The sequence below is a fragment of the Myotis nattereri genome, assembly GCF_964212035.1.
Source record: "Myotis nattereri genome assembly, chromosome: 5".
Taxonomy (NCBI): Eukaryota; Metazoa; Chordata; class Mammalia; order Chiroptera; family Vespertilionidae; genus Myotis; species Myotis nattereri.
The window spans coordinates 12,867,707-12,895,388 of NC_138080.1; the positions used below are offsets into that span (position 1 = coordinate 12,867,707).

General features: G+C 41.8%; 2 protein-coding genes across 2 annotated transcripts in view; one reads left to right on the forward strand and one right to left on the reverse strand.

The window, feature by feature from the left end:
- Positions 1 to 8,379, reverse strand: part of CDCA2 (cell division cycle associated 2) — a 71,027-nt gene extending 62,648 nt beyond the window's left edge. Inside the window, exons 1-3 of the mRNA XM_081091070.1 lie at positions 7,821 to 8,379; positions 7,548 to 7,721; positions 5,210 to 5,364 (exon numbers count right to left, since the gene is read on the reverse strand). Coding sequence (XP_080947196.1) covers positions 5,210 to 5,364; positions 7,548 to 7,721; positions 7,821 to 7,881 — 390 coding nt within the window. The 5' untranslated portion in view covers positions 7,882 to 8,379. The remainder of the gene's footprint in view (positions 1 to 5,209; positions 5,365 to 7,547; positions 7,722 to 7,820) is intronic.
- A 1,219-nt stretch (positions 8,380 to 9,598) lies between these two features.
- The window catches only part of KCTD9 (potassium channel tetramerization domain containing 9), a 46,644-nt gene continuing 28,560 nt past the window's right edge, over positions 9,599 to 27,682 (forward strand). The window contains exons 1-3 of the mRNA XM_081090631.1: positions 9,599 to 9,847; positions 21,307 to 21,428; positions 24,567 to 24,610. Of these exons, the coding sequence (XP_080946757.1) occupies positions 9,800 to 9,847; positions 21,307 to 21,428; positions 24,567 to 24,610 (214 nt within the window). The 5' untranslated portion in view covers positions 9,599 to 9,799. The remainder of the gene's footprint in view (positions 9,848 to 21,306; positions 21,429 to 24,566; positions 24,611 to 27,682) is intronic.

The following is a 27,682-nucleotide window of genomic DNA, read 5'->3' on the forward strand; positions in this document are numbered from 1 at the left end:
GACTTGAAAGTAAAATCTGAAAACATTAAACTCCTAGAAGAAAATACAGACAGTGAGCTCCTTGACATTACTCTTGGCAGACTTTCTGATTTGGCAACAACATAAAAAGTAAACAAGTGGGACTACATCAAACTAAAAAGGTTTCCCATAGCAAATAAAAAAAAAAACTCAAAAGAATGAAATGAAAAGGCAATCTACCAAACAGGAGGAAATATTTGCAAATTCTACATGTGATAAGGGGCTAATATCCAAAATATATAAAGAACTCCTACAACTCAATTGCAAAACAACAAACAATACAATTAAAAAATAGGCAGAAGATCTCAATAGTTGTTTTTCCAAATAAACAGATACACAAAAAGGTACTCAACATCACTCATCATCAGGGAAATGCCAATCAAAAACACAATGAGATATCATCTCACACCCATCAGACTATCATCAAAGACAATAAGTGTTGGAAAGGATGTAGAGAAAAGAGAATAATCATCATATACTGTTGGTGAAAAGGTAAATTGGTGCAGCCATTACGGAAAAACTATGGAGTTTCCTCAAAAAATTAAAACAGAGCTACCATATGACCCAGCAAGTCACATTTGGGTTTATCCAAAGAAAACAAAGCACTTACTTGAAAAGATATATACATATACCCCATGTTCACTGCAGCATTATTTACAACTAGAGGCCATGTGCACAGATTTGTGAACCGGTGGGGTCCCTTGGCCTGGCCTGCAGGGATTGGGCCAAAACTAGTTCTCTGACATCCTCCGAGAGGTCCTGGATTGCAAGAGGGTGGTTCTCGGGTGACACACCCCAGAATCGGCTCCCTCCTCTCTGGTTCCGGGTGCATCACCCAAGAACCGCAGCTGCCAAGTCACCGCATTTCGGCAGCTCCTGCATTGAGCGTTTACCCACTGGTGGTCATTGCGCATCATAGCTACCAGCACGTTGGATGGTTGGCCGATCACTTAGGCTTTTATATATATACTATAGGCCCGGTGCACAAAAATTTGTGCACTCGGGGGGTCCCTCAGGCCAGCCTGTGCCCTCTCGCAGTCTGGGACCCCTCGGAGGATGACCACCTGCTGGCTTAGGCCCACTCCCCGGAGGAACAGCCTAGGCTGGCAGTCAGACATCCCTCTGGCAACCCGAGAGCCCTCGGGGGATGAACACTTGCCAGCAGGGAGTAGTCCTAGGCTGCAGTCGAACATCCTTAGCGCTGCTGAGGAGGTGGGAGGCTCCCGCCATCACCGCTGTGCTGGCAGACGTCAGCCTGGCTTGTGGCTGAGCAGAGCTGCCCCTGTGGGAGCGCACTGACCACCAGGGAGCAGCTCCTGCATTGAGCATCTGCCCCCTGGTGGTCAGTATGTATCATAGTGACCAGTCATTCCCAGTCGTTCTGCTGTTAGGATCAATTTGCATATTATATACCCTTTTATTATATAGGATAGAAGCCTGGTGCATGGGTGGGGGACAGCTGGTTTGCCCTTAAGGGTGTCCCAGATCAGGGTGGGGGTCCCGCTGGGGTGCCTGGCCAGCCTGAGTGAGGGGATGATGGCAGTTTGCAGGCTGGCCAAGCCCCCCAGCGGGGACCCTCACCCCATGGGGGTGTGGCCAGCCTGGGTGAGTGGCTGAGGGTTGTTTTCAGGCTGGTCACACCCACTTCAGGGTGGAGGTCCCTGCTGGGGTCCCTGGCCAGCCTGGGTGAGGGGCTGATGGCTGTTTGCAGGTTGGCCACGACCGGGGGCTGGAAGCAGGTATCTGGGATTTATTTATCTTCTATAATTGAAACTTTTTAGCCTTGGTAGGGCTGGAAGCAGCCCCTCCTTGAGTGGAGGCCATGGCAGCTGGAAGCAGGTATCTAGGATTTATTTATTTTCTATAATTGAAACTTTGTAGCCTTGAGTGGAGCTCAGGGCCGGCAGGGCAGGCGGGAAGCTTGGCTTCCTCCATTGCCAGGGGCAACCCAAGCCTCCTGCTGGCTCCAGCTCCACAGCTGCCACCATCTTAGTTGGGTTAATTTGCATATTCGCTCCTGATTGGCTGGTGGGTGTGACTGGTGGGTATAGTGGAGGTATGGTCAATTTGCATGTTTCTCTTTTATTAAATTCGACTAGAGGCTTGGTCACCGCCACTCCCTCCCTCTGCCCTCTGGCACCTGCCTTGGCTGACCTGGCACTGCCGCCCCCTGCTGACCAGTCATTCTGCCATTTGGTTGATTTGCATATTAGGCTTTTATTATATAGGATAGATAGCCGAATATGGAAACAGCCTACACACATACACACACACACACACACACACACACACACACAGTGGAATGTTACTCAGCCATAAGAATGAAACCTTGCCATTTGGGACAACGTGGATGGACCTAGGGCAGTGATGGCAAACCTATGACACGCGTTTCAGAGGTGACACGCGAACTCATTTTTTTGGTTGATTTTTCTTTGTTAAATGGCATTTAAATATATAAAATAAATATCAAAAATATAAGTCTTTGTTTTACTATGGTTGCAAATATCAAAAAATTTCCGTATGTGACACGGCACCAGAGTTAAGTTAGAGTTTTTCAAAATGGTAACACGCCAAGCTCAAAAGGTTTGCCATCAATGACCTAGGGAGTATTATGCTAAATGAAATAAGATGGATAAGAACAAATACCGTATGATTTCACTTATATGTGGAATTAAAAAAACAAAGCAAACAAACAAAACAAAGCAGACTCATGGAAACAGAGATCAAACTGATGGCTGCCAGAGGGGAAGGAGTTTGGGGGACGAGCAAAAAAGGCAAAGAAGAGTTAAGAGTTCCAAATTTCCAGTTATAAGTCACAGAGATTTAATGTACAGAATAGGGGAATATCCTATATAATAAAAGCATAGTATGCAAATTGTCCGCTCGACTGGGAGTTTGTCCGGGAGTTCAACCAGGGGGCAGGCTGGCATGGGGAAGGGAGGGAGGCCCTGGCTGGCAGCCAGAAGCTGCTAGGGACCCTACCAGTGCACGAATTTCATGCACTGGGCCTCTAGTAGTCAATAATAACACAATAATTTTGCATGGTGTCAGACTATTACATCAGTAGGTAAATAAAAAATTGATTAACTAGGTTGTAAACCTGAAACTAATATAGTACTTATTTTAACAATTTTTTAAATTTTTTAAAAAGCAGGCCATTTAAAGGATAGGAAATAAAAATGTGTTGATTGAATAAATGAACAGGATTCTTTAGTTCTGTAAGCTAAAATACAACGGAACAATGTCTTCAAAATATGGATGGAAAATATATGTCCAACCCAGGTTTCTGTTATACTAAGACAACCTATAACTCAATACGCTGGTAGAATAAACTTTGTCAGCTGTGCAGAAGTTCCAGAAAAATGAGGTAGTAAAGCAAGACAAGAGAAAGATATTCAATCAAGGAAATAGCGAATTTAAACTGGAGAGGAAAAGAGAACTACCACGGATGATGAAAAAAAGTCACAAAATAACACCTATCCAACAAAGCTTGTGACAACCAAGCCAACAGGAAGGCAGATGGCGCTAGGAAAAAAGAAAATAATTGATAGACTATATTGGAAGAAATGGGAAAGGGGAAGAGTGCTGGGAAAACTATCGCTAGATGTGAGAAAGCAAAATTTTCATTTCTCTCTCTCTCTCTCTCTCCCCCCTTCCTCGCTTTCTAAAAATGAAAATTTTTTAAAAATAATCTATGGGTCTATCTTGCAATTTGAGGGTATATTTTGCATACACTGTCATTTGGAAAATATGGCTTCACTCATCTATGCAGATTTCCAATGTTGACATATTTTACTACGCAATATCAAAATATCACACTCAATAAATCCACTGATCAGAAAACGCTAACTACTGGGAAGTTATCAAGCTAATGGTGGTGAATTTTTTCCAAGATTCCAATTTTCTCTTGAAAACTTAAATTTTTTCATTGGTAAGAAGTATCTCAGTTTTTGCTTTAAATGGCACATACATTTTTGAGAAAATGTCAGCCACATCCCCAAGTATGACTAACCATAATGCCTATCAGTCATTTGTTAAAATAAAAATTATGTTCCATGAAAAAAGTGTTTAGTCCAGCTCAGAGCTCAAATAATCAACTTAATTTTCCTCAACACATCCACACTTCTGTATGTACTTTGGAAGTACTTGATGCATGCTTCCCATTTCATCACACTTAATATTCAAGGGCTGAGAATTAATAAAATGTGTAATTTTTATTGCTGCATCAGGATATTAAGTGAAACTGGCATTATTACTATTTCTTGTGAATGCTTGTCAGTGATGAATAAAATGACAACTTGGTGCCATGAGTTTTACTCGGCACTGCTTTTGCAGCACGGATGTAAACATCAGCACAGTGAAAAAGGCAAACAGCAACTTAGGACATTTACAAAAAATAGTTCTGACATCTTGAAGGGAACTCCGGGATCCCCAGGGATCTGCAGATAAACTTTGTGAACTACTGCACTGCACTAGATGGCCTACGCACACATACTGTCTAAAAATAAAGAAGTGGGCAATGTAAGTACATTTTAAAATAGGAAGGCCAATAGCACAAGAGGCAAAAGCAATTGTCCTTTAAGAAGGATAAACTGGGGACTGTGTCGTTCATAGCAAGACTCGTACTACTATTTGACTTTTGTTATTCTACTAAAAACCTGGAAAAATATCTGAATAGTTGCCCATCAGCAGGCAAATAATTTGCTCCCTTCCACAGGTTATCCCAAATACATTTTGTCCTGAAAACTCTTGCCCTATATGCCAACATAAAGTAGTCACAAAAAAGTTACACAGTTAAGAGATAAGATATCTAAAGAAAAAGGTTGGAAAACACTGCTCCACCTCATTATAGAAAAATAGATACTAACTAGAAAAAAATTTGCAAAATAAAAAAGAAAGCTCCTCTAGAAAGCCATTTCTATCCAGAATCTTATAACTTTTAATACAGGGGTTGGCAAAAGTAGGTTTACAGTTGCAAAACAATTTATTCTTTTATTACTTATATTACTGTATTATTTTCCACATGAACAACTGTAAACCTATTTACATGCTCAACATTTACATTAAATGCACACTTCCAATAAGACAGAGAATTACCATCTCTCCAGATCCAAAACAGGAAGGTAGAAACACGTTACGAAAGCAAAACATTCTCCCTAGAATTCATGACAGAAATTAAAGAAAATCATACCGGAAAAGGGAAATCCTGTGTCAAAGGAGACTTCTCTGCATTCTTTAAATTCCGCTGCTGAGCAATGAAACGAATCAGATTGTTTGTTTCAGGAGAGCCCCGAACACCAACTGTAGAACGTCGTCTGGATTTTTTAAGGCAGGATGATGACTTTCCTATAATGAAAACTCTTTTAAATTGAAACAAAACAAGGCAATCCTCAGTATGCATGTCCTGAAGATCTGTGATATACCAGTCTGAGAGACAACATGATAAACAAGTGGTACAGAAATCTAAATAGAGGAGTATAGGCAAAATTGTTCACAAATGATCACTTGGATAAAAAGCTTTGTCCACTGATTCATTCCATATTCCTGGAACAGTGCCAGGTACACAGAGGTATTTATTAAATATAGTTGGATGGATCCCTAGTCAGTTTGGTTCAGTGGATAGAGCACCAGCCCATGGATTAGAGAGTCCCAGATTGGATTCCAGTCACGTACCACAGTTGCAGGCTCGATCCCTGGCCCCATATCTGGACATGTGCGAAAGGCAACCAATCCATGTGTCTCTCACATGGATGTTTTTCGCTCTGTCTCTCCCCTTCAATTCCACCCTCTCTCTAAAAATCAATGGAAAAATATCCTCGGGTGATGATTTAAAAAGAGAAAAATTATGTATACATATCTATATATATAAAAGCCTAAGCAACTGAACGACCAGTCGACTGGTCGCTATGACGTGCATTGACCACCAGGGGGCAGATGCTCAATGCAGGAGCTGTCCCCTGGTGGTCAGTGCGCTCCCACAGCGGGAGCGCCACTCAGCTGGCCGACCCGTCCCGGCGGCCCACCAGCCCAACGGCAGCCACTCACTCCCTCAGTAGTCCTGCAGGTCCAAACTCCGGAGAACGAGCCAGGCACCGACAGACTGGCGGCACCAGCACGAACCCAGCAGTGCCACCGGCCTCCTGGAAGTTGGCTTTGGGCACTGTGGCCTCTGCCACTCCCTAGACGCTCCACAAGGAAGAAACTCTATAAAAGCGGCCGCCAGGTGGCTCCCAACAACCAGTATGAACATCAATGGGATGGATTCGGATTCCAGGCCGGCAAGGGCATCCCACCCCTCCCACCCCCCACTTGGGATGGATGCCAGACGCAGGGGTCATGGCTGGCAAGCACTGCTGCAGTGCCACAAGCCTCTCCCAATCAGGACTGACTGGGCGCGGTGAGGCCGGGCTGAGCAGGAGCAGCAGGCACTTGTGGCTGAGCAGCGCTCCCCCTGTGGAAGTGCACTGACCACCAGGGGGCAGCTGCTGCATCAACCATCTGCCCCCCTGGTGGTCAGTACGCATCATAGCAGCAGGTCATTCTGTCGTTCAGTCAATTTGCATATTAGCCTTTTATTATATAGGATACACACACACACACAGAGCTGTGTGGAACAAATGTATGAATATATTTATAATTAATAGTTCTCACTTTTGTTTCATATTTTAGCACACAGAGTAATGACTGGCTTTGGACCAAAACTCTTTAGCCAGTCTAATCCCCATGGACTGAAAGTAACAATCTCCACCTAGGCACATGCACTTTCCTGTTCTCAGCTCTTCAAGGTAAGGTGTTTCTCTTAGCTATCTATCTACTTTTGGCACACTACCCTGAATTCTGGCCATATACATAAGCACAGAAAATAAATGTAGATTTTTACAGGCCTAAGAGTGATGTTCTTGAGAAGAAAGCCTGGAATGGCGTGCCACTTCAGTCTTGTCTCAATCAGGTATTAGTCTAGTGCCCTTTGACTTTCACCTCCCCCATTACCTTCCATTTCTAAATGCTATTCTCAAATCTAATTCCTCCCCCATATTTCTCCTTCATCTAAGTCAGACTTCACAGGGGAATTTTCCTTCTACTCCTTGAAGATTAGTTTGAGCCAATTTTCTGTTTGTGATTTTGAAAGAAGCAAACTCCAATCATTCAATGTAATATTTTCTTATTTGCTCTTCAAATTTCTCTTATTTTTGTCATATGTGACCATAAAGTGTCTTACTATTTATAGTATACACACTCCTCTATGACATGTGTTGGGTCAAAACATGATTTACACACACAATCTTTTCCAGTTTGCGCAGGAAGGACAACTCTGACTTAGGAACGTAATCGTGCTGGGTGGCCCCGACCCTGGTCTCCTGCTATGCTGGATGAACTGTGCATGTCCACAGAAGTCTCTCTGATCAAACGCGTTTTCAGAGTCAATCAATTTAGATACGTAAAGTAGCAAGGTACACAGGATAGGGGAACAAATTGAGTTATACTGCAGTTATTTTTAAACTTTAAAAGCACTGAAATACTCTTCTTACCTGCAGAGTTCTTTACAAAGCTTTCAGGCGTAATTCCCAATTGCTGTACAGTTACTCTGGAGAAGTCCCAAGGGGATTTGAAATTATCTGGTGTGCCAGGATTAGGAATCACTTCAGCTGCAGGCTTCTGGGAAGTTACAAGATTCCCATTTCCCAAAGGGAAAGAGGCCTTTTCTGAAACAGACAAGATGTTGAGGGGGCTAATTAATCTTCACTACCAAGGCAAATACCTAAATCTTAAATTTCACAAGGAGGCCACGGATCACCACATACCAGCATTAACAGCAGGCTCCTTGGTTTCAAAGGGCTCGCTGTCTTTTGAATTGGTATCCATCTAAAAAAAGAGAAGAGAAAAAAGAAGATTCCCATTCCCCAGATTAATGTGATTTAATGAAGATCCTCATTCAAGACTGAACTCAAATACAATCTACATTGGCATGAAATTAGATGTGGAGAGTACTTTTGGAACTCAAATTAGAAGGAAATGGTGGAAACTGCTGTTTGAAATTTTTTTTTTTTAAAAAAAAAAAGCAAGCCCCATACTGTAAGCCAATGATTTCCAACCAGTGTGCTGCAAGAATGTTTAAAAACATGCACTCCTGTTTCATCAGGGGCCCTGACTGTCAAATAAAACAATGACAACAGCCAACACAACAGCCGTCTGGTGTGAATGAATCCAAATCACACCTATTATTTTGTCAGATTGGCAAAAAATACATATTTTTTGTATGCAACAGAATTTTGGTGATTAGTTTATGTGTGCCATGGGATTAAAAAAAAAAGAAAAAAAAAAAACCACGTTGACAATCGCTGCTATAGGCCCTGGCTTCTCAATCTTAGCGAACGTCTGAGTCCTCTGCGTCCCCTGCGAAAGGCCCAGCTTCGTGGAATCGCGGAAATTCTAAATCAGGGGGTCGGGCTGGGCCCCAGAAATCTGCATTTTGAAAAGCACGCGGGTTGAACCAGCCCCGGTCGCAGGAGCACCACTGTCTCCGTGGGGCAGGGTAAGGAGACGACACTCCTGAGACGCAGCACGGCCGTGTACGATACCTGGAAGCCAGACCCTACCTCCGGCCCCTCTCGCCCGGGGTTCGGTGGACGCGCCGCAGCACGGGAGGGTCGCGGCGGCCTTGCCTTCTAAACCTCGGCTCTTCCGTCCTGCAGGGCTCGCTCGAGAGCCAGCAGCCTGGACGACTGCCGCGTCCCGGGCCACCGACCACCGCGACCCGTCGCTCGCGGAATCCAGTCCTCAGCTCCGCGCGGCCGCCGCCCGCCTCCGGATTCAAATCGCCCGCCCCGCCCCGCGGCTCACCGACGTTACTCCGGGAACCTCTGCGCCGCCGCCACCCGCGGTGTCCGCGCGCGCCCCGAAACCCCCCAGGCCTCTACTTCCCCGTCCCGGGAACACGAGGGGGTTCGTGACTTCAGGGAGAAGCGACCGCTAGCTGCGGGGGACTCACTGAGCAGAGGGAACACTTGTTACCCCGTGTCCGTGGGGACTACTTACCGTGAGAGTCTCGCGGAGGAACCCTACGGTTACCTCTTCGGCCCACCCCTCCTGTCTTTCGATTGGATGCTGCAAACTTCGAAAAGAATCATTGGACCAATCCTGACAGAACGATGGGGTGGTTCTAACCCAATCAGCCAGCTCCGACGGCAGCCGTTTCCTCCGCGGGTTGAGCGAAGGGCGGGGTTACAGCCGCCGGCGCCGGTGCCTGCGAGTCACTTCTTAGCGCTCCACTTCCCTCAAACCCCACCTCCCTATGCAGATGAGGTCTACCTGATGTTGGGTTTGCGCCTGCTCCTTAACGCTTGGAGCCGCGGTCCGGCTCCAAGTTCTGCTCTGATTGGCTGGGAACCCCCCCCCCCCCCCCCGCCAGACCGCAGCCGCGCTCTCGTCCTTCCACCGGGGCGGAGTTAGTATGAGCCCACCCAGTACAAGGTGATGATTGGCGGGTTTCTGACCGGCGCCGCCGGTTGATTGGTCGAGCTTAAAGTCACTCTGGGGAGGTTGGGGGAAGGGCCCCAGGCTGGCTGAAGCGCCCAGAGGCGGGGTGGGCAGGAGGACCGGCCAACCCGGGGGTGTGGGACGGAGAGTGCGTGCGCGTGTGTGTGTCTGTAAGAGAAGGAAGGTGGCGAAGGGGGGAGAGTCCGAGTGGGTGGAGGGAGGGGAAGGGCGGGGGAAGAAAAAGGTGGGGAGAGAGCCAGGTGGGAGGGTGGCGACTCACTCAGGACCCGGCGGGGTCAGCGCGATGAGGCGGGTGACCCTGTTCCTTAACGGCAGCCCCAGGAATGGAAAGGTAAGGGAGTCGGAGGCGGCGAGGCGCGCCGGGCTGCGGGGGGCCAGGGCGGCGGAGCGCGGCGCGGGCTCGCGGGGCAGAGGGCTGAAGTTGGGGACAAGGGCTGGGAGGTGGGCGTGCGCGGGGTGGCGGGGGTCTGGGAGGTGAAAATCGGGTCCCCGCCGCCTCCTCCCAGCCCCCCAGGTTCCTACCTCGAGCCTGCCCTTCGGCTCCCCGGCCGCCCCACGGACCCGCGCAGGTCAGCCGGTGCCTAATCGTTCCCCAGTCCCGGTGTGGGGCCGGGGGGCCGAGGGCACGGAGGGCTGCTGTCACCCAAGCGCTGGGCGCCGATGCTCCCCTTCCCACCTCCTCCCGGAAGACCCCGCTGCCCGCACCCGGCCCGCGGGCGCCCGTTTCCACCTTGGTGCTGACTAATGGTCCGCTCCAGTGGTGGCATGCGGGCTGGATCGGGTAAAAAAATAAAGCTCCATCAGTGAATACATGAGATGCGCTCGCATCCTAGGTCTAATAGAGGCTCGGAAAGGAGGGACATTTTCCTGACGGTTCCTTCGCTCTCAGGGGCCCCAAGCCCCGCCGCCGCCAAACTTGTGCGCTCTGGTCTCACCGTGTTTGGGTGGGGGGCTGTGACCGGCCCAGGGGCTGGCCGGACGCTGCTCCTTTCTGCGTTAGGCCTCTGTGGAGGGTGTGGTGCTAAATATTTTCCAGCGCCAGAGCAATCCAAAATGAAGCCTTTTCCTTCTCAGCGCTTGCCCCACCCAGGAAAGTTGTCCGGCTGCTTTGGAAAATGTGACTGTTCAAGGCAGACATGATGGTGCGGCTAAATGACATTTAGAACTAACTAAGCCTGAGAGTCGAAGGTAAAAGTAAATTGGCTTCGCTGTATTCCTGGCCAGAGCACTTTGTCTCCTGCATAATTTGGAGACATTGTAAATTTCTAAATAGTGTAATTGTGCCACGGTGTGAAAAAAAAAAAATGATTTTCCAACTTATTCTGCAGTTTTAAACATGCTCTAAAAATGTGAACCACATTGTAGTTTGTTGACTGTGATTTTGTGTTCTGGTCTTAGAGATTTAATACCCAGATACAACAGAACTGGCATAAATTCAAGTTTCTGAATTTTCATAAATGCTGCCTTAAAAGATGCTTCCCAAGATTTACATTATTACTGACCATTATTAACCTTTTTCTCAACCTGTTTTGTCTGTTGTTAACTACATTCACAATCTAAAACTTATATTACTAGAAGAAAGCTTTAGTATTTCCAAAGTTACAATTGTAATATGTCCTCAAAAACGGCCTCTGATGCACCTTTTCATCCAATCTCTCTGCTGTGTTAGTCTGTGAAAGATAAGATGTTTAGACCAAGCACAGGTATTTACGCTGTAAGTTTCTTGTGTTAGTTAGTCTTACCATATTATCTTTAACTAGAGGCCCGGTGCACAAAAATTTGTGCACTGGGGGTGGGGGGTGGAGAGGGGGGTCCCTCAGCCTGGCCTGTGCCCTCTCGCAGTCTGGGAACCCTCAGGAGATAACGACCTGCTGGCTTAGGCCTGCTCCCGGGTGGCAGAGGGCAGGCCCAATCCCTAGGTGCAGCCCCTGGTCGGCCTCAGAGCAGGACCCATTGGGAAGTTGGGGGCGCCACCCCCTGTCATGCACAGAGCAGGGCGGATTGGGAGGTTGCGATGCCACCCTCAGTCACGCTCAGGGTACAGCCGATTGGGGGGTTAGGCCACCGCCCCCGTCACACTCAAGGCAGGGTCAATGGGGAGGTTGCAGCGCCACCCCCTGTCTCGCACAGAGCAGGGCCCATCAGGGGGTTGAGGAGTTCCCCCCTGTCACGCACAGAGCAGGGCCAATCAGGGGGTTGAGGAGCTCCCCCCCGTGGCCCCGCCCCCTGTCACACACAGAGCTGCAGGGCGATCTGGGGGTTTGGGCGCTGCCCCCTGTCACGCTGATCCCGGTGCTGGGAGGCATATTACCCTTTTACTATATAGGATAGAAGCCTGGTGCATGGGTGGGGGCCGGCTGGTTTGCCCTGAAGGGTGTCCTGGATCAGAGTGGGGGTCCTGCTTGGGTGCCTGGCCAGCCTGGATGAGGGGATGATGGCTGTTTGCATCTGGTCACACCCCCTTTAGGGTGGGGGTCCCCACTGGGGTGCCTGGCCAGCCTGGGTGAGGGGCTGAGGGCCGTTTTCAGGCTGGCGGATGACTGAAGCTCCCAACCTGTCCTTTTTTCCTTTTTTTTTTATTCTGGGCCATCTTTAGCTCTGAGGCTCAGCTCCAGCTATGAGACCTCCGCTGCTGAAAGCAGGTTTCTGGCCTTTGTTTACCTTTTGTATTTGAAACAATGTTGCGGTCCTGCTGGCTGAAGCCCAGGGTTTTGTTTAGCTTCTATATTTGTTACAATGTTGCTTAGAGTGCAGCTGAGAGGCCGGCAAGGCAGGCGGGGAAGCTTGGCTTCCTCCATCACTGAAGCAAGCAAGCCTCCCTGTTCGCGTCAGCTGCCTGGCTGCCGGCCGCCATCTTGGTTGGCAGTTAATTTGCATATCTCACAGAGTAGCCAATGGGAAGGGTAGCGGCCGTACGGCTAATTACCATGTTTCTCTTTTATTAGATAGGATACATTTTTTAAGCTGTCCAGATTTGACTCCATTAGATTTTTGGATTTAAATTTTATTTGCTTTAAAAATATTTTGCTAGAGAATCTCAGAAGATTGGAAAACACATCTCAAATAACTAAAGATCAATGTTTATGTTAAAAAGATCATAAAAATACAAATTGAAAAATACTAGTATGAGTCAATATTTAAAATGTCATGCCATTATCCTTATTGCTCAACTGGGAAACATTCTATGCCAAAGTTGTCAGTGTTTCCTCTCCTCTCCCTTCAGCTGATTAAAAATAAATCTATTAGAATTCTTTTATTTGACAAAAGAGCAGAATAATACATAACAGCCTGCATTTTTGCATATATAAAGGGACTGTATTTAGCCAGGATGGTATAATAATGACATGATGTTCATAAAGAACATGCTGGGGAAAAAGCATGACTACAAAATAGAGTTTGATTTTCCCATCCACCAGTTGGAACATCTGTGTCACTTCCATTATCTTTTTATTTGTAGCTTGTATTTTTGTTTCCTGCTCATCAGAATGTCAGTGTTGCTGTTTTTTCAAATAAATTAATGTCCTATGAAGCTTATTCAGCAGTTGCCAGACAGGGCTATGAATCCTGGGGTTGGAAGGTATAGAGTCACTGCAGGGGACAAAATATGGTCATCATGACTTTTCTGTGTAGTCTATAATAATAAAAGCATAATATGCTAATTAGACCAGACAGCCGAACAACCTTCCCAACATCCTTCCGGAGGAAGCCGCAGCTGCGAGGGCTGAGCCCCTTGCACGAATTTCGTGCACCGGGCCTCTAGTTAGTGAATAAACAATAAAGTGTAACTAGTGAACGTTTTGATGTGGAAGGGTGGACTGTGTATTCTCTAAAACAGTGCTTTCCACAGTGAGATGCCGCACCACAGGCTGCACAAGAGGATCCAGTGGAGTTTAAGATTTATGGTTTTTACTTAAAAACATAAAATAATGTTACAACTTTTTTTTTCCCCATTCTGGAAAGACACAGATGCTTTCCACCACCCAATGTGTCTGTTGTTCCCAAGTCTTCTGAGAGAAGGGAGTGTGTTTAGGTGGGCAGCTTCACTGGGTTGGTTCTCTTTGGCATGTTGTGATGTATGGAAGCTACCAAGTCCCAGGTTAAGATCCGTGTTATCCATTTTTTTCTCTAAATTAACCCTCACCACAATGCCAAGTGGCTTTAAAAGATTTCTTCAAAGAATCGGCGGGTTGAAGACAGTATAATCCTGCAAGAATAAATAATGAGAAAATGGCAGCGCTGCCCCTTCTCCTAATATAAATTATGAGATTTTTTTAATGGTGGATCTCTTTGGATCTGAGAAGTCAAAAAGTGCCAGATTTTAAAGAAGTCTGTTTGAAATTTTATTTAATAACTGCTATTAACAATAAGTGCGTCCTTAATTTGTACGATTTTTCTTTGAAATATTAGCCAATGATAGGATGAGATCATCCCAATTAGCAAGACATTTAAAAATATTTGCCAGCACATGAAAATAAACCATTTCAGAATTTTTTTCTTTAACTTCTTTTTTTCATGTTTAAAGTCAATTTGGTATTTGGCAAAATTTCACTAAATTTATTGATAAATATTTAGGAGATATTTACTGCAGTCAATAAAAGTCCTCATGTTGTTTAGAAAATCATATTCTTTGAATTTGAATTTTTTAAAATTGCCTTTCATCCTTTCTCCATATGCTCAGAATTCCCATTGTTCTCTTTTTATTATTCCATCTAATAGCTGGTGTTAAGAAAATTGAAATGAGGACTCAGATACCTGAGCATAGCAAGTGCCTTCTGAGCAACCTGGTGTCAATTCAGTTTCTGTATCTCTTGAACATAAGTTCAGAATATTCAGTCATGAGCTGTGCAAAACATAGGCCTTTTGGATACCTTAGTCATTCAGCCGACACTAATAGAGTGCCGTCTTTGTATTGAGTCACCTTGCCAGGCTGCAGACTTAGTGGGATATGAAATAGAACTTAATTCTCTACTGATGTTTATAGTCTTGGTCCAGGAAGTAACTGTTTTCTTCCGGCTTTGCTATTAGTCAGAAATATGTTGTTGATATTATATATCCAGATTTGAACCCATTATATTGTTAGAGTTAAAGGCAGGTGAAAATCTATGTGAACTTTTGCTTATTGAAATCTAAATATCTAATAAGAACCTTGTGAGGGCTTGCTCTTCAAGTTAAACAGTTTTAAAATATACTTGGTACCTATAAAAGAATATAATAAAGAATATTAATATGCATAAAATTAAAAAGCCATTAGCATAACAAATTTCAGTAAGCTTGCCACACAACCCAAGAAATAGCTTATTACCAATAACTTAATGTGTTCATCCACTTTCCTTTCCCCCTGCCTATCCCATTTTCATGAATTTTGTATTTCTCTTTTCCATGCTTTTTTAATAGTTTTGTCACTTATGTATGTGTAACTAAACTATATATTCTGTGTTTGTCATTTTTGTGAAATATATCCTAATTTGGTATCTCATTGCATGTAGTCTTTTTGGACTTGGCTATTAATATAATATTTCTAAGGTTCCATCAATAGTGTCCCACATAGTGGTAGTTTATTCATTCTTCTTTGTATAAATATAAATATTTAAATATACTACCACAGTTTATCCATTATCCTATCAATGGACATTTGAATTGTTTATTTTCTTTATAGTTTGATATTAAAATAACAGTGTTCCATGAATATGCATATACATATACACACACAAGTGTGTGTGTGTATATAAATATATAAATATAAATATATGTATATATATATATACACATATGTATATACATATGTATGTATCTTGATACACATGCAAGCATTTTTCTAGGGCCATGGTTCACAGACTTTATAGCATGCATTGGAATTACCTGGAGCAACTGAGAAAACACATTGGGCCCCCAAAGTTTCAGTGTTAGTAGGTCTGGGGTGGGACTAGGATTTGAATTGCTAACATATTCCCTTAGTTCCAGCTGCCTGTCTAGGAACTACACATTTGAGAACCATGGCTTCTATATATTTAAGTTGTAATTATTGGGTGTTAGGGTGTGTGAATGTTTTAATTTTACAAAATAGTGCCAAATTATTTTTCAATGTCATTGCATTAATTTATGTCCCACCAGCATTGACTAAACCTTCCCATTGATCCACATCCTCTAGTACACTTGGTGTTTTCAGACTTTTTAATTTTTAATATTTTAGTATTTGCCTTTTTGGTCTAGAGCAGCCGTGGGCAAACTACGGCCCGTGGGCCGGATTCGGCCCGTTTGAAATGAATAAAACTAAAAAAAAGAAGACCGTACCCTTTTATGTAATGATGTTTACTTTGAATTTATGTTAGTTCACACAAACACTCCATCCATGCTTTTGTTCCAGCCCTCCGGTCCAGTTTAAGAACCCATTGTGGCCCTCCAGTCAAAAAGTTTGCCCACCCCTGGTCTAGAGTTAATGTCATCTTTTTTAGGAACAAATTCATTTTAATTTTTTAAATGTATTCAACTAAATGTGTAAGTAGAGTAAGTTGAGCTCTACATTAAGTTAGTCATTGTAATTGATTATTTGCAGTAATTTAAATTGGCCTGCATAAATTAAACAAGTATTTATCGATTGTGTATTATGTAATAGATATTGTGGGGATATAAAAAATGTTTTAAATACATGTGCAGGTTTTAACTTTTGAATTTTATTAACATAGGTTACAATTTGAAAATGGTATTTAAAGGCAAATTTAAAACTTACATTAAACTGAAAAGTCCTGCTGTGCATAATATACCATTTATTTTCTCAATTGATAGATAGCTTTCACTTATCATAGGACCTGAAATTTAGAAACGATTAAGTTAAATAGCAGTATATTATAGTGGTCATAAACTTTAACAGATGTGTTTCTCAATTTACTCCAAAGAGTGCTTTCATTCTAGGTATAGTATAGTGCAGGGGTCCTCAAACTTTTTAAACAGGGGGCCAGTTCACTGTCCCTCAGACGGTTGGAGGGCCAGACTATAGTTTAAAAAAAAAACTATGAACAAATTCCTATGCACACTGCACATATCTTATTTTGAAGTAAAAAAACAAAACGGGAACAAATACAATATTTGTATTTGCATGTGGCCCGCGGGCCGTAGTTTGAGGACCCCTGGTATAGTGCCTAAGTTAGTAAAGCGACATGGAACTTTCAGGTCCCCACTGGGGAGTATAATGCACATGAAGCAAATAACCATTATGATCATGACCATTTTACAAATGCTCAGCCACTGTGTGAGGACCAAAGTAAACTTAGTATATAACAAACTTAGTTGTTATATAAAGAAAAATACATCATGTACTAGTCTGTTTGAATCTTTTTTAAACAGACTATTTTTAAATCTGATATTCTGATTCGTTTATATGAAAGAGCTTTAGAATATTAGTTTTATAAAATTCAATATAATTTGTTAGTATTAGTATGCTCAAGAGTCACACTAGCCCAGCCAGCATTGCTCAGTGGTTTGAGCACCGACCTATATAACAGGAGGTCACAGTTTGATTCCTGGTCAAGGCACATGCCAGGTTGCAGGCTCAATCCCCAATGGGGGGCGTGCAGGAGGCAGCCAATCAATGATTCTCATCATTGGAGTTTTTATCTTTCTCTCCCTCTCCCTTCCTCTCTGAAATCAATAAAAGTATTAGAAAAAAAAAGTCAAACTAAAGTGATCTGGTTAAAAAAAAAAAAAAAGCCAAAAATCCCCTCCAAGTGAAAAACAGGTATATTAGTCCAATTTAAGGGGCATTTTCAAATTTACAGAATTATTATTTGCATTAACTTAAATTTCATTTTCTCTAGTTGATGGCCCTCTGCTTATTTTATTTTAAGGAAATTGTCAATTGCTAGATTGTCAACTGCAAAAAATAATTTTTATTTCTAAAGCAAGTGCAAGGTAGGGAACGTCTGGCCCTTGGGTCCCTTGAAATCATTTGATCTGATTCAGCCAAGGCATTAGGGGTGAGTTAATTAAATGTTTGACCAAATATAGCAGGCTAATATTTAAGTTAATAATTTTGTATGGCCCAAGAATGATGTTATAAATATCCACATAGCCCTTGGCAGAAAAAGGGTCCCCCAGCCCTGATCTAGAGCAATGGCAACCTCAAATAAACTATAACTTTTGTCCTTTATTAAATCAGTAACACAAGTTCATTGTAACAGATCTGGAAAACAAAGCAAAAGTTCATAAGAAAATAAGTCTACCATAATTCCATTATCCAAAGACAGCCACTTTCAGTAATTTTATGAATATCACTTTAGAATTGCATATATACTATATACTTTGTGTTTCAATTTAATGTCAGTGGAAAAGACAGATAAATATAACACACACAAAAAAAGGCATGTCCCAGTTCAACACTCTGAAAGCAATGAAAATTTCATCCACCATTTAAATATTTGTCAAAGGCTTACTATAAGCCTGGTAGTGTAACATTTAATCTAGTGGATCCTTCTTTTTAAACTGGCTGTGGTTATTTTTCTGGCTTCAAAGAGGAGGGTAGCACTTTGGCTAAACTTGAGTGCTGCTCATCAGCATCCCAGAGGATAGTTGGTTACCTGTATTCAAAGAATGCATAAAAACTTTTTAGTCAAACCTTTACAGTCTAGACAGAAAGTCAGATCAGAAAAATATGTTAGTCAAATGATAAATTGTGTTTAAAGTATATGAGGGTTGATTTAAGTGATAATGAAGTAAAAGTTAAACTGGATTGAAATCATACAGTGTTTGTCCTTTTATCGTCTGGTTTATTTCACTTAGCATAATGTTTTCCAGATTCACCCATGTTGTAGTATTATTTTTGCAACCTACAAGGAAACTCCTATTGTGCTTTGATTGCCCTGAGAATTGCATGACTCTATACATGGCTTTTTCCTGTCTTATAATCAAATTTGACTTCAATGGGGAAGAAAGGAAAGAAGGCAGCCCCTCAACCCTCCAATATAAACAGGTTCTATCACTTTGTTGCTATGCATTGCTATGGCATGGTCAAGCCTAACAAAATTAAAATAGATATTTCTTTGTTCTTAATTTTCCTCTGCTCTTTGGAACAGCACTATCCAACTGTGATGGTGGAAATATTCCATACCAGTGCTATTCAACATGGTAACCACTAGCTACTGTGGCTTTTGAGCACAGAAATACAGAAATGAATGTAAACATTTAAATATTAAAAACCAAAAGGAATCGGGTGAGGAGAGGCTAGAGAGGGAAAGGAATTGGAGTTTCTTGGGAAGGAAGGGCTAGTGTGACAGATGAACTGAATTTTAACTTTTAATTAATTTTAATAGGTTAAAATTTAAATAGCTTCTTGTAACTAGTGGCTTCTAAATTTTTAGGGCAGGTGGGTGGTCTTTATTTTCATTAGGATACAACTGACCCACAGGAAAAAAAAAATCATATGGAAGTAGAAAACAATTTAATTTTGTATTTTTTAAAAAGTCATATAAAATGTAGGTTCTACTATTTAAATTAAATACAGTGCTTTATATACACAGATGCATGAAATTTGCATCCATTTTATGGTATGACCAGTTGAGAGAGAAGGGAAAAGAAATGCTTGAAGAGAAAGTTGATGTTAGGGTTAGGAGGGGATAGTGTCAGGCTAAATAAAGCCATGTAGAGATGTACAAGAAGCAGTAGTAAAAAGTGGAGAAGGAGAAAGACCTATCTAGAAAATTCTTAGTATAGCAGCGGAGACAAGGATGTTAATATTGAAAGGAGGGTTTTCTTACTTGCCACCCATAGCACTTTCCATACTGTAAAAGTTGGTTTGCATTTCCTTTGGTCAATCTCTTGCTCCTTTGCATTTTTAAATTATTTTTTCTGTTTTCTCTCTTCACACCCTGTACACATGCCTTATGCAGTTTATTTCTCTTCCTTTTCTCCCAGGAACATGTATCTGCCATAAAGGTGAGATTTCCAGGCTCTGTTACAGATGTGAAAAATGATAGGAAATGTGAGGGACACATTTTATTCAAGCTTTCATTTATGGTGTGTCTGCTCTTTGCAAGTGTTTTGGATTATTATTTTTTATTGTGGAAAAAATAGAATATTAAAGTTAACATTTTAGCCATTTTTAAGTGTACAATTCATTAGTATTATGTACATTCACAATGTTTATAACCTCGCCACTCTATATTTCCAAATCTTTTTCATCATCCCAAACAGAAACTCTATTGATTAAGCAGTGACTCTCCATTTCCCACTCTGCCCTGGTAACCTTTATTCTACTTTGTCTCTGTGAATTTGCCTGTTCTAATTACCTCATATAAGTGGAATCACACAATGTTTGTCCTTTTATTGTCTGGTTTATTTCACTTAGTATAATGTTTGCCAGATTCACCCATATTGTAGTATCATTATTTGTATGGCTGAATAATATTCCACTGTATGTATATACCACATGCTATTTATCCATTGGGTTGTGCATTATTTTAATAATTCACTTAGTCCCCTTTAAATTGTGCTTGCCTACAACCCTTCCCCCAAATACTTGGAACAATTATCTGGTTTTTTATCCTTATGATACAAGAGGAAACAGTTGGAATCTGAGTACTCTGCTATTGAAAGATTGCATGCTGCTAGATTAGCAAACAACTCCCTCCATACCCAGCTATTAACTTCACTTATTTAACTAAAAATTCAGTGCCTACTATACTCCAGTCACTGGCGAGCAAAGGCCCAGCCCAGTTCTCGTTTCATATGGCATGTTTATCCAATATCCTGTGGGAAGTCAATTGGCTATAAATGCTTCATGTTCAGCTCCTTGCCTACTTTTTATTCATAACATTCAGAAATCCTAACTGATAAGGTACAACTATACAACTCAGCTGCTGGGAATCCATAGTTACAATTAGGACTGGAGCAAGAAATTCACTTCATGTAGAGATTTTCAACCCCCTACCTAAGCAATTGCATATACCTCACACACACATCAGACTGCCTGATTGAACGCAGGACAGATCAGTTCAGCTGGATAGATCAAACCCAACTGCTTGCTGTATTTAGAATGTTCGCTAAAGTCTGGCTTTTATAAAATAAGTAGTTACTGAGGAATTAAATGAGGTGGGAAGTTGTTACCTTTCATATGGTAATTGATGTAATAAATGTTATAATAAACAGCAATAAATCATTCCTATCTATAATAATAATAAGGTAATATGCTAATTAGACCAGATGGCCAAACAACATTCTGGATGACATTCCTAACAACCTTCGGACAAAGCCGGGCTGTGAGGGCCCTGGGGCGAGGTGGCAGCCGCCTGGGTCCTCGGAGTCCCTTGCACGAATTTCGTGCATTGGGCCTCTAGTTTTTTAAATAAACCATTTCTATAGCAAAAGAATAATGTAAAAACACTATAAAGATTTAATAGGTCTAAGCACTTTGCTGAGCTCTTAACTATGCATTAGCTCATTTCAACCTTCTGATGTAGGTGCGACAATTTTCTTTTCTAGGTAAAGCAACAGAAGCATAAAGAGGTTAAATAATTTGTCTCAAGTCGACAGGCAGCATAACTGGAGCACTATTTAACATACCTTAAGGTTGTAGTTTGCTTTTAGTCAGACAATTTCTGATTCTGTAGTTTTAGATTTCAGCCGTATTAGGCACTCAGTAAATATTTGTTATAGAAGAGAAAGGAACACTCAAGAACCTTTCAAAATCCTCTTTTACATGATAATCTCATTATAGTCCAGTTTATAGTGTGATACTTCATGATTTATGAGTGATGAAATTCATTATGCAAATTGTTCAAATTAATCTGGTGTGTTTTACAGGTGGTTGCTGTATATGGAACTTTATCTGATTTACTCTCGGTGGCCAGCAGTAAACTTGGCATAAAAGCCACTAGTGTGTATAATGGGAAAGGTGGACTGATTGATGATATTGCTTTGATCAGGTAAATATCACTTTTCATAAACTTTCCACTCTGAGCTCTGAGCTTCTCGGTGCTATGCTAGTTCCCTGACACAATGGTTTAATCACTGTTAAAGAGTAAGATTTTGGCAAGTGATTGCCTACTATTTGCTCTTTGGAATTTAAATCATTTGAACTTAAGGTGTATTGATCAGATAAAAACTCCTCAGTACATTCCAATATATTAATAGTCTCTCTGCATAGTTCATATATGGTTATGAGGAATTTCTTTATGGCACTAGAAATGACTCTAATAAGACATGCATTTTTTAATGTTAGAAATCTGCCCTAGCTGGTTTGGCTTAGTGGATAGAGTATCAGCCTGCGGTCTGAAGTGTCCAGGGTTCGATTCCAGTTACGGTCACATGCCTGGATTGCAGGCTCCATCCCCAGTAGGAGGCATGCAGGAAGCAGCCAATCAATGATTTTCATCATTGATGTTTTTATCTCTCCCTCTCTCTGCCTCTCTATTATCAACAAAAAAACATACTAAAGTAAAAAAGAAATCTAATTGATCTCTTTAATTTTATGTGCCTCTGCTTATTCTTCAATTGATTTCCTAAGAATGCTTTGAATTTTATAAATATTACAAATATTTTTAAAGTAGAAGCTGGTGTATGAATTCATGCACCAATGGGGTCCCTTGGCCTGGCCTGTGGGATTGGGCCAAAACTGGCTCTCTGACATCCCCTGAGGGGTCCGGGATTGTGAGAGGGTACGGGCCAGGCCAAGGGACCCAACCGGTGCATGATCAGGGCCAGAGAGGGACCGCGGGAGGGCTCCAGTGTGTGTCCAGCCCATCTCGCTCAGTCCCGATCAGCCGGACCCCAGCAGCAAGCTAACCTACTGGTCAGAGTGTCTGCCCCCTGGTGATCAGTGCACATCATAGCGACTGGTTGACCGGTTGACTGTCTGCCCCCTGATGGTCAGTGCACATCATAGTGAGCGGTTAAACGACCTTAGCATATCATTAGCATATTACGCTTTGATTGGTTGAATGGATGACCAGACAACCAGACACTTAGCATATTAGGCTTTTATTATATAGGATTATAAATACTCACTACTTTGGTGGAAACTTGCTAAGCAGAGTTAACTCATCAATGATCTGTCACAATAGTGGTTTGTTTTGGGGTTCAGTTTTTTTTTCTTTTTATTAAATATATTAAATATATCTTTATTGATTTCAGAGAGGAAAGGAGAGAGAGAGAGAGAGAGAGAGAGAGAGAGAGAAAACATCAATGATGAGAGACAATCATTGATCGGCTGCCTCCTGCACACCCCACACTGGGGATCGAGCCTGCAACCCAGGCATGTGGCCTTGACAGAATCGAACCTGGGACCCTTCAGTCCACAGACCGATGCTCTATCCACTGAGCCAAACCAGCTAGGGCTTGGTTCAGTTTTTTAAATATCCCAGGCAGAATTATCTCTTTAAAACAAGTATCTAGTTTACCTCATCCATCCTCATAGGATCATAGAATTTTGAGGCTTAACAAATATAGAAAGGGAACACAAATTACTGACAATGTGCCAGTTATGTTGTATTTGCTTTGCCCACTTTATCTCATTTCACTGGCAAATAATGGGGTTTTTAAAAAAAATTGATGGAGTGAGCCCTGGCCAGTGTGGAGCATTGTCCCATACACTAAAAGGTTGCGGGTTCAGTTCCTGGCCTGGGCACATACCTAGGTTTTGGGTTTAATCCCCAGCTGGGGCACATATTGAAGGCACCTAATTGATGTTCTCTCTGTCACATTGATGTTTCTCTCTCTCTCTCTCTCTCTCTCTCTCTCTCTCTCTCTCTCTCTCTCTCTCTTCTCTCTCTCTCTCTCTCTCTCTCTCTCTCTCTCTCTCTCTCTCTTTCTCTCTTTCTCTCTTTCTCTCTTCCCCTCTTCCCGTTTCTCTAAAGTCAGTAAGCATATCCTCATATCCTCGGGTGAAGATTCAAAGAAAATTGATGGAGTTAAAAGAATATGCTCTACATTATAATAGTATACAAAGCTTAATTTTCATTTAAATTTAGGTCATAATGACTTTTCAGTATAATATACTGCCTTTGAAGTTCATAACTTCTAGTCCCTTCATTTTATAAATTAAAAAAACTAAACATCTGAGAAAATAACTATCTAGGCCATACAGTTCCTAGCTGATTTTTGTTAAAGAGAAGAAAACAAATTTTCATACTAGTCTTAAAAAGTTAACTGGCCTTGTGAACAAGTAGAAATAGTTATAAATTAAAAGATACATATTTAAAATCCAAATAAAATAGGAATTTTTAGTTTTTCAATATCTATCTTCCATATTCTTTCCGTTTTTATGCATAAATGAGTCAAACTGTTGAATTATTTCTTAAAAAGACTTCATTTATAAGAAAAATTCAGTGTGTTCCTGTGATGTTTTATAGGAAATAAAAATGTCTGCAACATAGAGGGTCATAAGCCTTCCGAACTATAAAATATATACCTGTTTAATAATTTGTGGGTCACAGAACAATCCGGCAACTTACTTATTATAGTAATAGTGGGATGGGTTGGGGCAGGAGAGGAGGATATCACTGATAATCCAGGACTTCAGATTATGTGCAGTCATTTACATTTGGGGGTGTGGTGGGTGTAGAGTAGGCGAGTGTTTTCAGCAGTTACTTTCATATATTCTTCCTAAATTTAATACAAAAATTTATTTTCCTTTCCAAAGCACAAAGCAGCTGATGATATGGGAGAAAACTCCAGTAATTTATTTAGTATTACAGAATTGAAGTAAAAAAAAGAAGAATTGGCTAGGGCTTTAATCATATCCTTTAAACGTAACAGTACATTCTTCAATTGATAAGAAAGCTTAATTAATAATAATCTATATAATTATCAAGTAAGTTTTGTTTTGTTGACTTGTTTTCCATTTCAAAAGTACTTTCATGTTCTGGATCTTACTTGAGTTTACATCCAAGGATAGTTAAGTGTGTGTGTAGAGGGTATTTAACAAAGAAAGCACTGGAAATTTACATAGTTCAATTTGCAAACCTGTCTTCTACATAATTCTAAGGAACAGTTCTGTATTAAACAGATAATTCATGTGATTTCTGGATTTTGATGGTACCTTTTCAAATTTTTATTTCCCTCAGGGATGATGATGTTTTGTTTGTGTGTGAAGGAGAGCCATTCATTGGTAAGTGACTTCCTTGAAAGCCAATTTTGTCTGTCAAAATAAAAAAGATGAGATTACATGTTTAACATGGCTTAACATTAAAAAATATTTTGTGGTAGGATTCAAATCTTCATACCTGTTTTGATTCTGCATTGGGTATGTGTGTTAAGTAAATGTTTAATTTGAATTGTATGATCATATTTAGTATAGGTACCTTATCTTTTACGTGCCTTTAAAATGCTCTGGATGTGTACACATTCATTAAATATGAAATTATACAGTACTTTTGGTTTTAGAAATTATAATTGTTTTGAAATTTTCTTTCATAGTAGTTGTTACAATTTCTATAAGTTTTATATTACATATTTTTAAGCATGTATTGCTGCATAAGTAATGTTTGACAATCCTTCATAGTGGTCAAATACGATCAGTCAAAAATTGCTTGGTGTCATACACTTGCACATATACACATTACCCTTTGATTCAGAAGAAAGCTTCTACAGTTGTATAAGGCTTAAATACAGTAAATATTCTTAGCAAATAGTTGATATATTTAGCTCCACTCAATTAAACCCTGAAAATTTAAGTATGTTTTTTAAGCCATCACAGTAATTGTACTTGGTGAGTGGAAGTAGATCTCAGGATCATGGTACTGGTAGTTGCCCACTTAGAAGTAAGTGTATACTCTTCTCCGTCTCTACTTGGCAGCAAAAATTTTTTCTGATCTTCTGTTATCCATTAGCCTAACAGAGTGATTGGCAAGCAAGCGTCATGTAATTGGTTCATTGCATACAAACAAAATAAAAAGCAATCAATTAGTGTTTATTTTTATTTCATCCTTATGAATTGTTGGATTTGAAATGTTTGGTATATTTATTTTCATCCTCTGCATTAATTGATATCTAGATTATCCTACTTTGGGCCAGTGGAAACCTCTTCAAATCCTTTTAACTCAACCTCATTAGTCTTTTATAGCTCCCTGCTATCTGGAATAATAAGGTGTTCATCTTACACTTCTCCTGTCCTAGATCCTGATCAGTGTTTTTTCTCGGAAGCCTTGATTTCTTTTCTTTTTAATACTAGAGGCCCAGTGCACAAAATTCGTGCACAGCTAAGGTCCCTAGGCCTGGCCCGAGATCAGGGCTGATCAGGTTCCCCGCCTCCCCGCCTCCTCCTTCCCTTGCCTCCCGCACACCGCCACTGCACAGTTTCCCCACCTCCTTGGTCCTCCTTCCCTCACTCCCTCAGTGCCCCGCCACCACTGCTGGTCGCCCGCCATGTTCCACACTACCCCCTGGTGGTCAGCGCACATCATAGGGAGTGATTGAACTCCCATTCTCCTGGTTGAACTCCCGAGGGGACACTTTGCATATTAGCCATATATATATATATATATATATATATATATATATATATATACACACACATACACACACACACATACATATATATATATATATATATATATATATATATATATATACATATATATGTATATATATATATGTTTCAGAGAAGAAGGGAGAGGGAGAGAGAGAAACATCAGTGATGAGAGAGAATCACTGATGGGCTGCCTCCTGCACACCCGTACTGGGGATGGAGCCTACAACCCGGCATGCGCCCTTGACCAGAATCAAACCTGGGACCCTTTAGTCCCAAGCCGACGCTCTATCCACTGAGCCAAACCAGCTAGGGCCTTGATTTCTTTTAGTGAGAAATATCAACTCAAGACACAATCTGGGTACTAGGGAGGCTCATTGTTATTGGGTTTATCACTGTTACTAGGATTTTTGGTAGACAGAGTTGGAAATACATAGCTAGCCAGAGATAAAATTTATATATAATATACAGTACCTTTTATGATATAAAGCTTTATATATAACATAATATATAGAGGTTATCTCATGGATTTATGTTAATACTTCCAGTTTATAATCAGGATAATAAGATTTTTATTTAACTTTTATATCTCCTTTCTTCCATATCAGTAATCTTGATTTTTCAGGGACATTGGGAATGATCCTATCTAATAAAGAGGGAATATGCTAATTGACCCTCATGCCGTCGAAAAGATGGTGGCACCCACAGCCAATAAGGAGGGAATATGCTCATTGACTGCCTCACCCTCAAAGATGGCAGCGCCCACAGCCACAAGATGGCAGCGCCCAGTCCCCTCAGCCCCGGCTGGGGCGCAGGCACATGGCAAGACCAGGCCCACCCAGGCGGGCCCGGCTGCTCCATGCGCCTGCCTCCAGAGTCCCCCAGTTCCCTCAGCCACCCAGGGCTGGCCCGAGGCACAGGCAAGCCTTGGATGGGAGCTGCCCAGCCCCCCCTCCCCCCCAGGGCCGCCCAAGGCACAGGTAACCAGGCCCGGCCAAGGCTTGCGCTGCCGGCAGTGGCAGCAGCAGAGGTGTGATGGGGCATCGCCTTCCCCTGATCACCGGGTCGCCTCCCACCCCTGAGGGGTCCCAGACTGTGAGAGGGGGCAGGCCAGGCTGAGGGATTCCCCCTTCCAGTGCATGAATTTTCATGCACCGGGCCTCTAGTAGAATAATAATGTCACTCATTTACTTCATCCCACATAAAACACATAAATGTGTCAGTAAAAATCCCAATACTTTCATTACCAATATGAATTCTAAAGACAGTTAAACATTTTTTGCAAATGTTCATTCCTTTCTCCCCTTACTTAAAAAATAATTATTTTTTCTACATTGTCAAAATATATATCTATTATATATTATATGCTCTCCTTTCAAACTATCTCTTAGTTTTACTCCTCAAGTGTATTTAATTTTCACCTCCATTCCTTATGTTGATGCCTCCAATGGTTGTCTGAAACTTATTCTCCAGTAAATTCCTTACAAACACATTGTGAGAACAATGTTCTATGACATCTTGCATGATAGTAAGTATTTTGGCTTCTACACTTTCAAGTCAGTTGGGCCCTGGCCAGTAGCTCAGTTTGTTAGAGTGTCATCTTGGCACACCAAGGTTGCAGGTTCTATCCCCGGTCAGGCACATACAAGAATCTACTGATGAATGCATAAATACATGGAACAACAAGTAGATGTTTTTGTTTCTCTCTCCCCT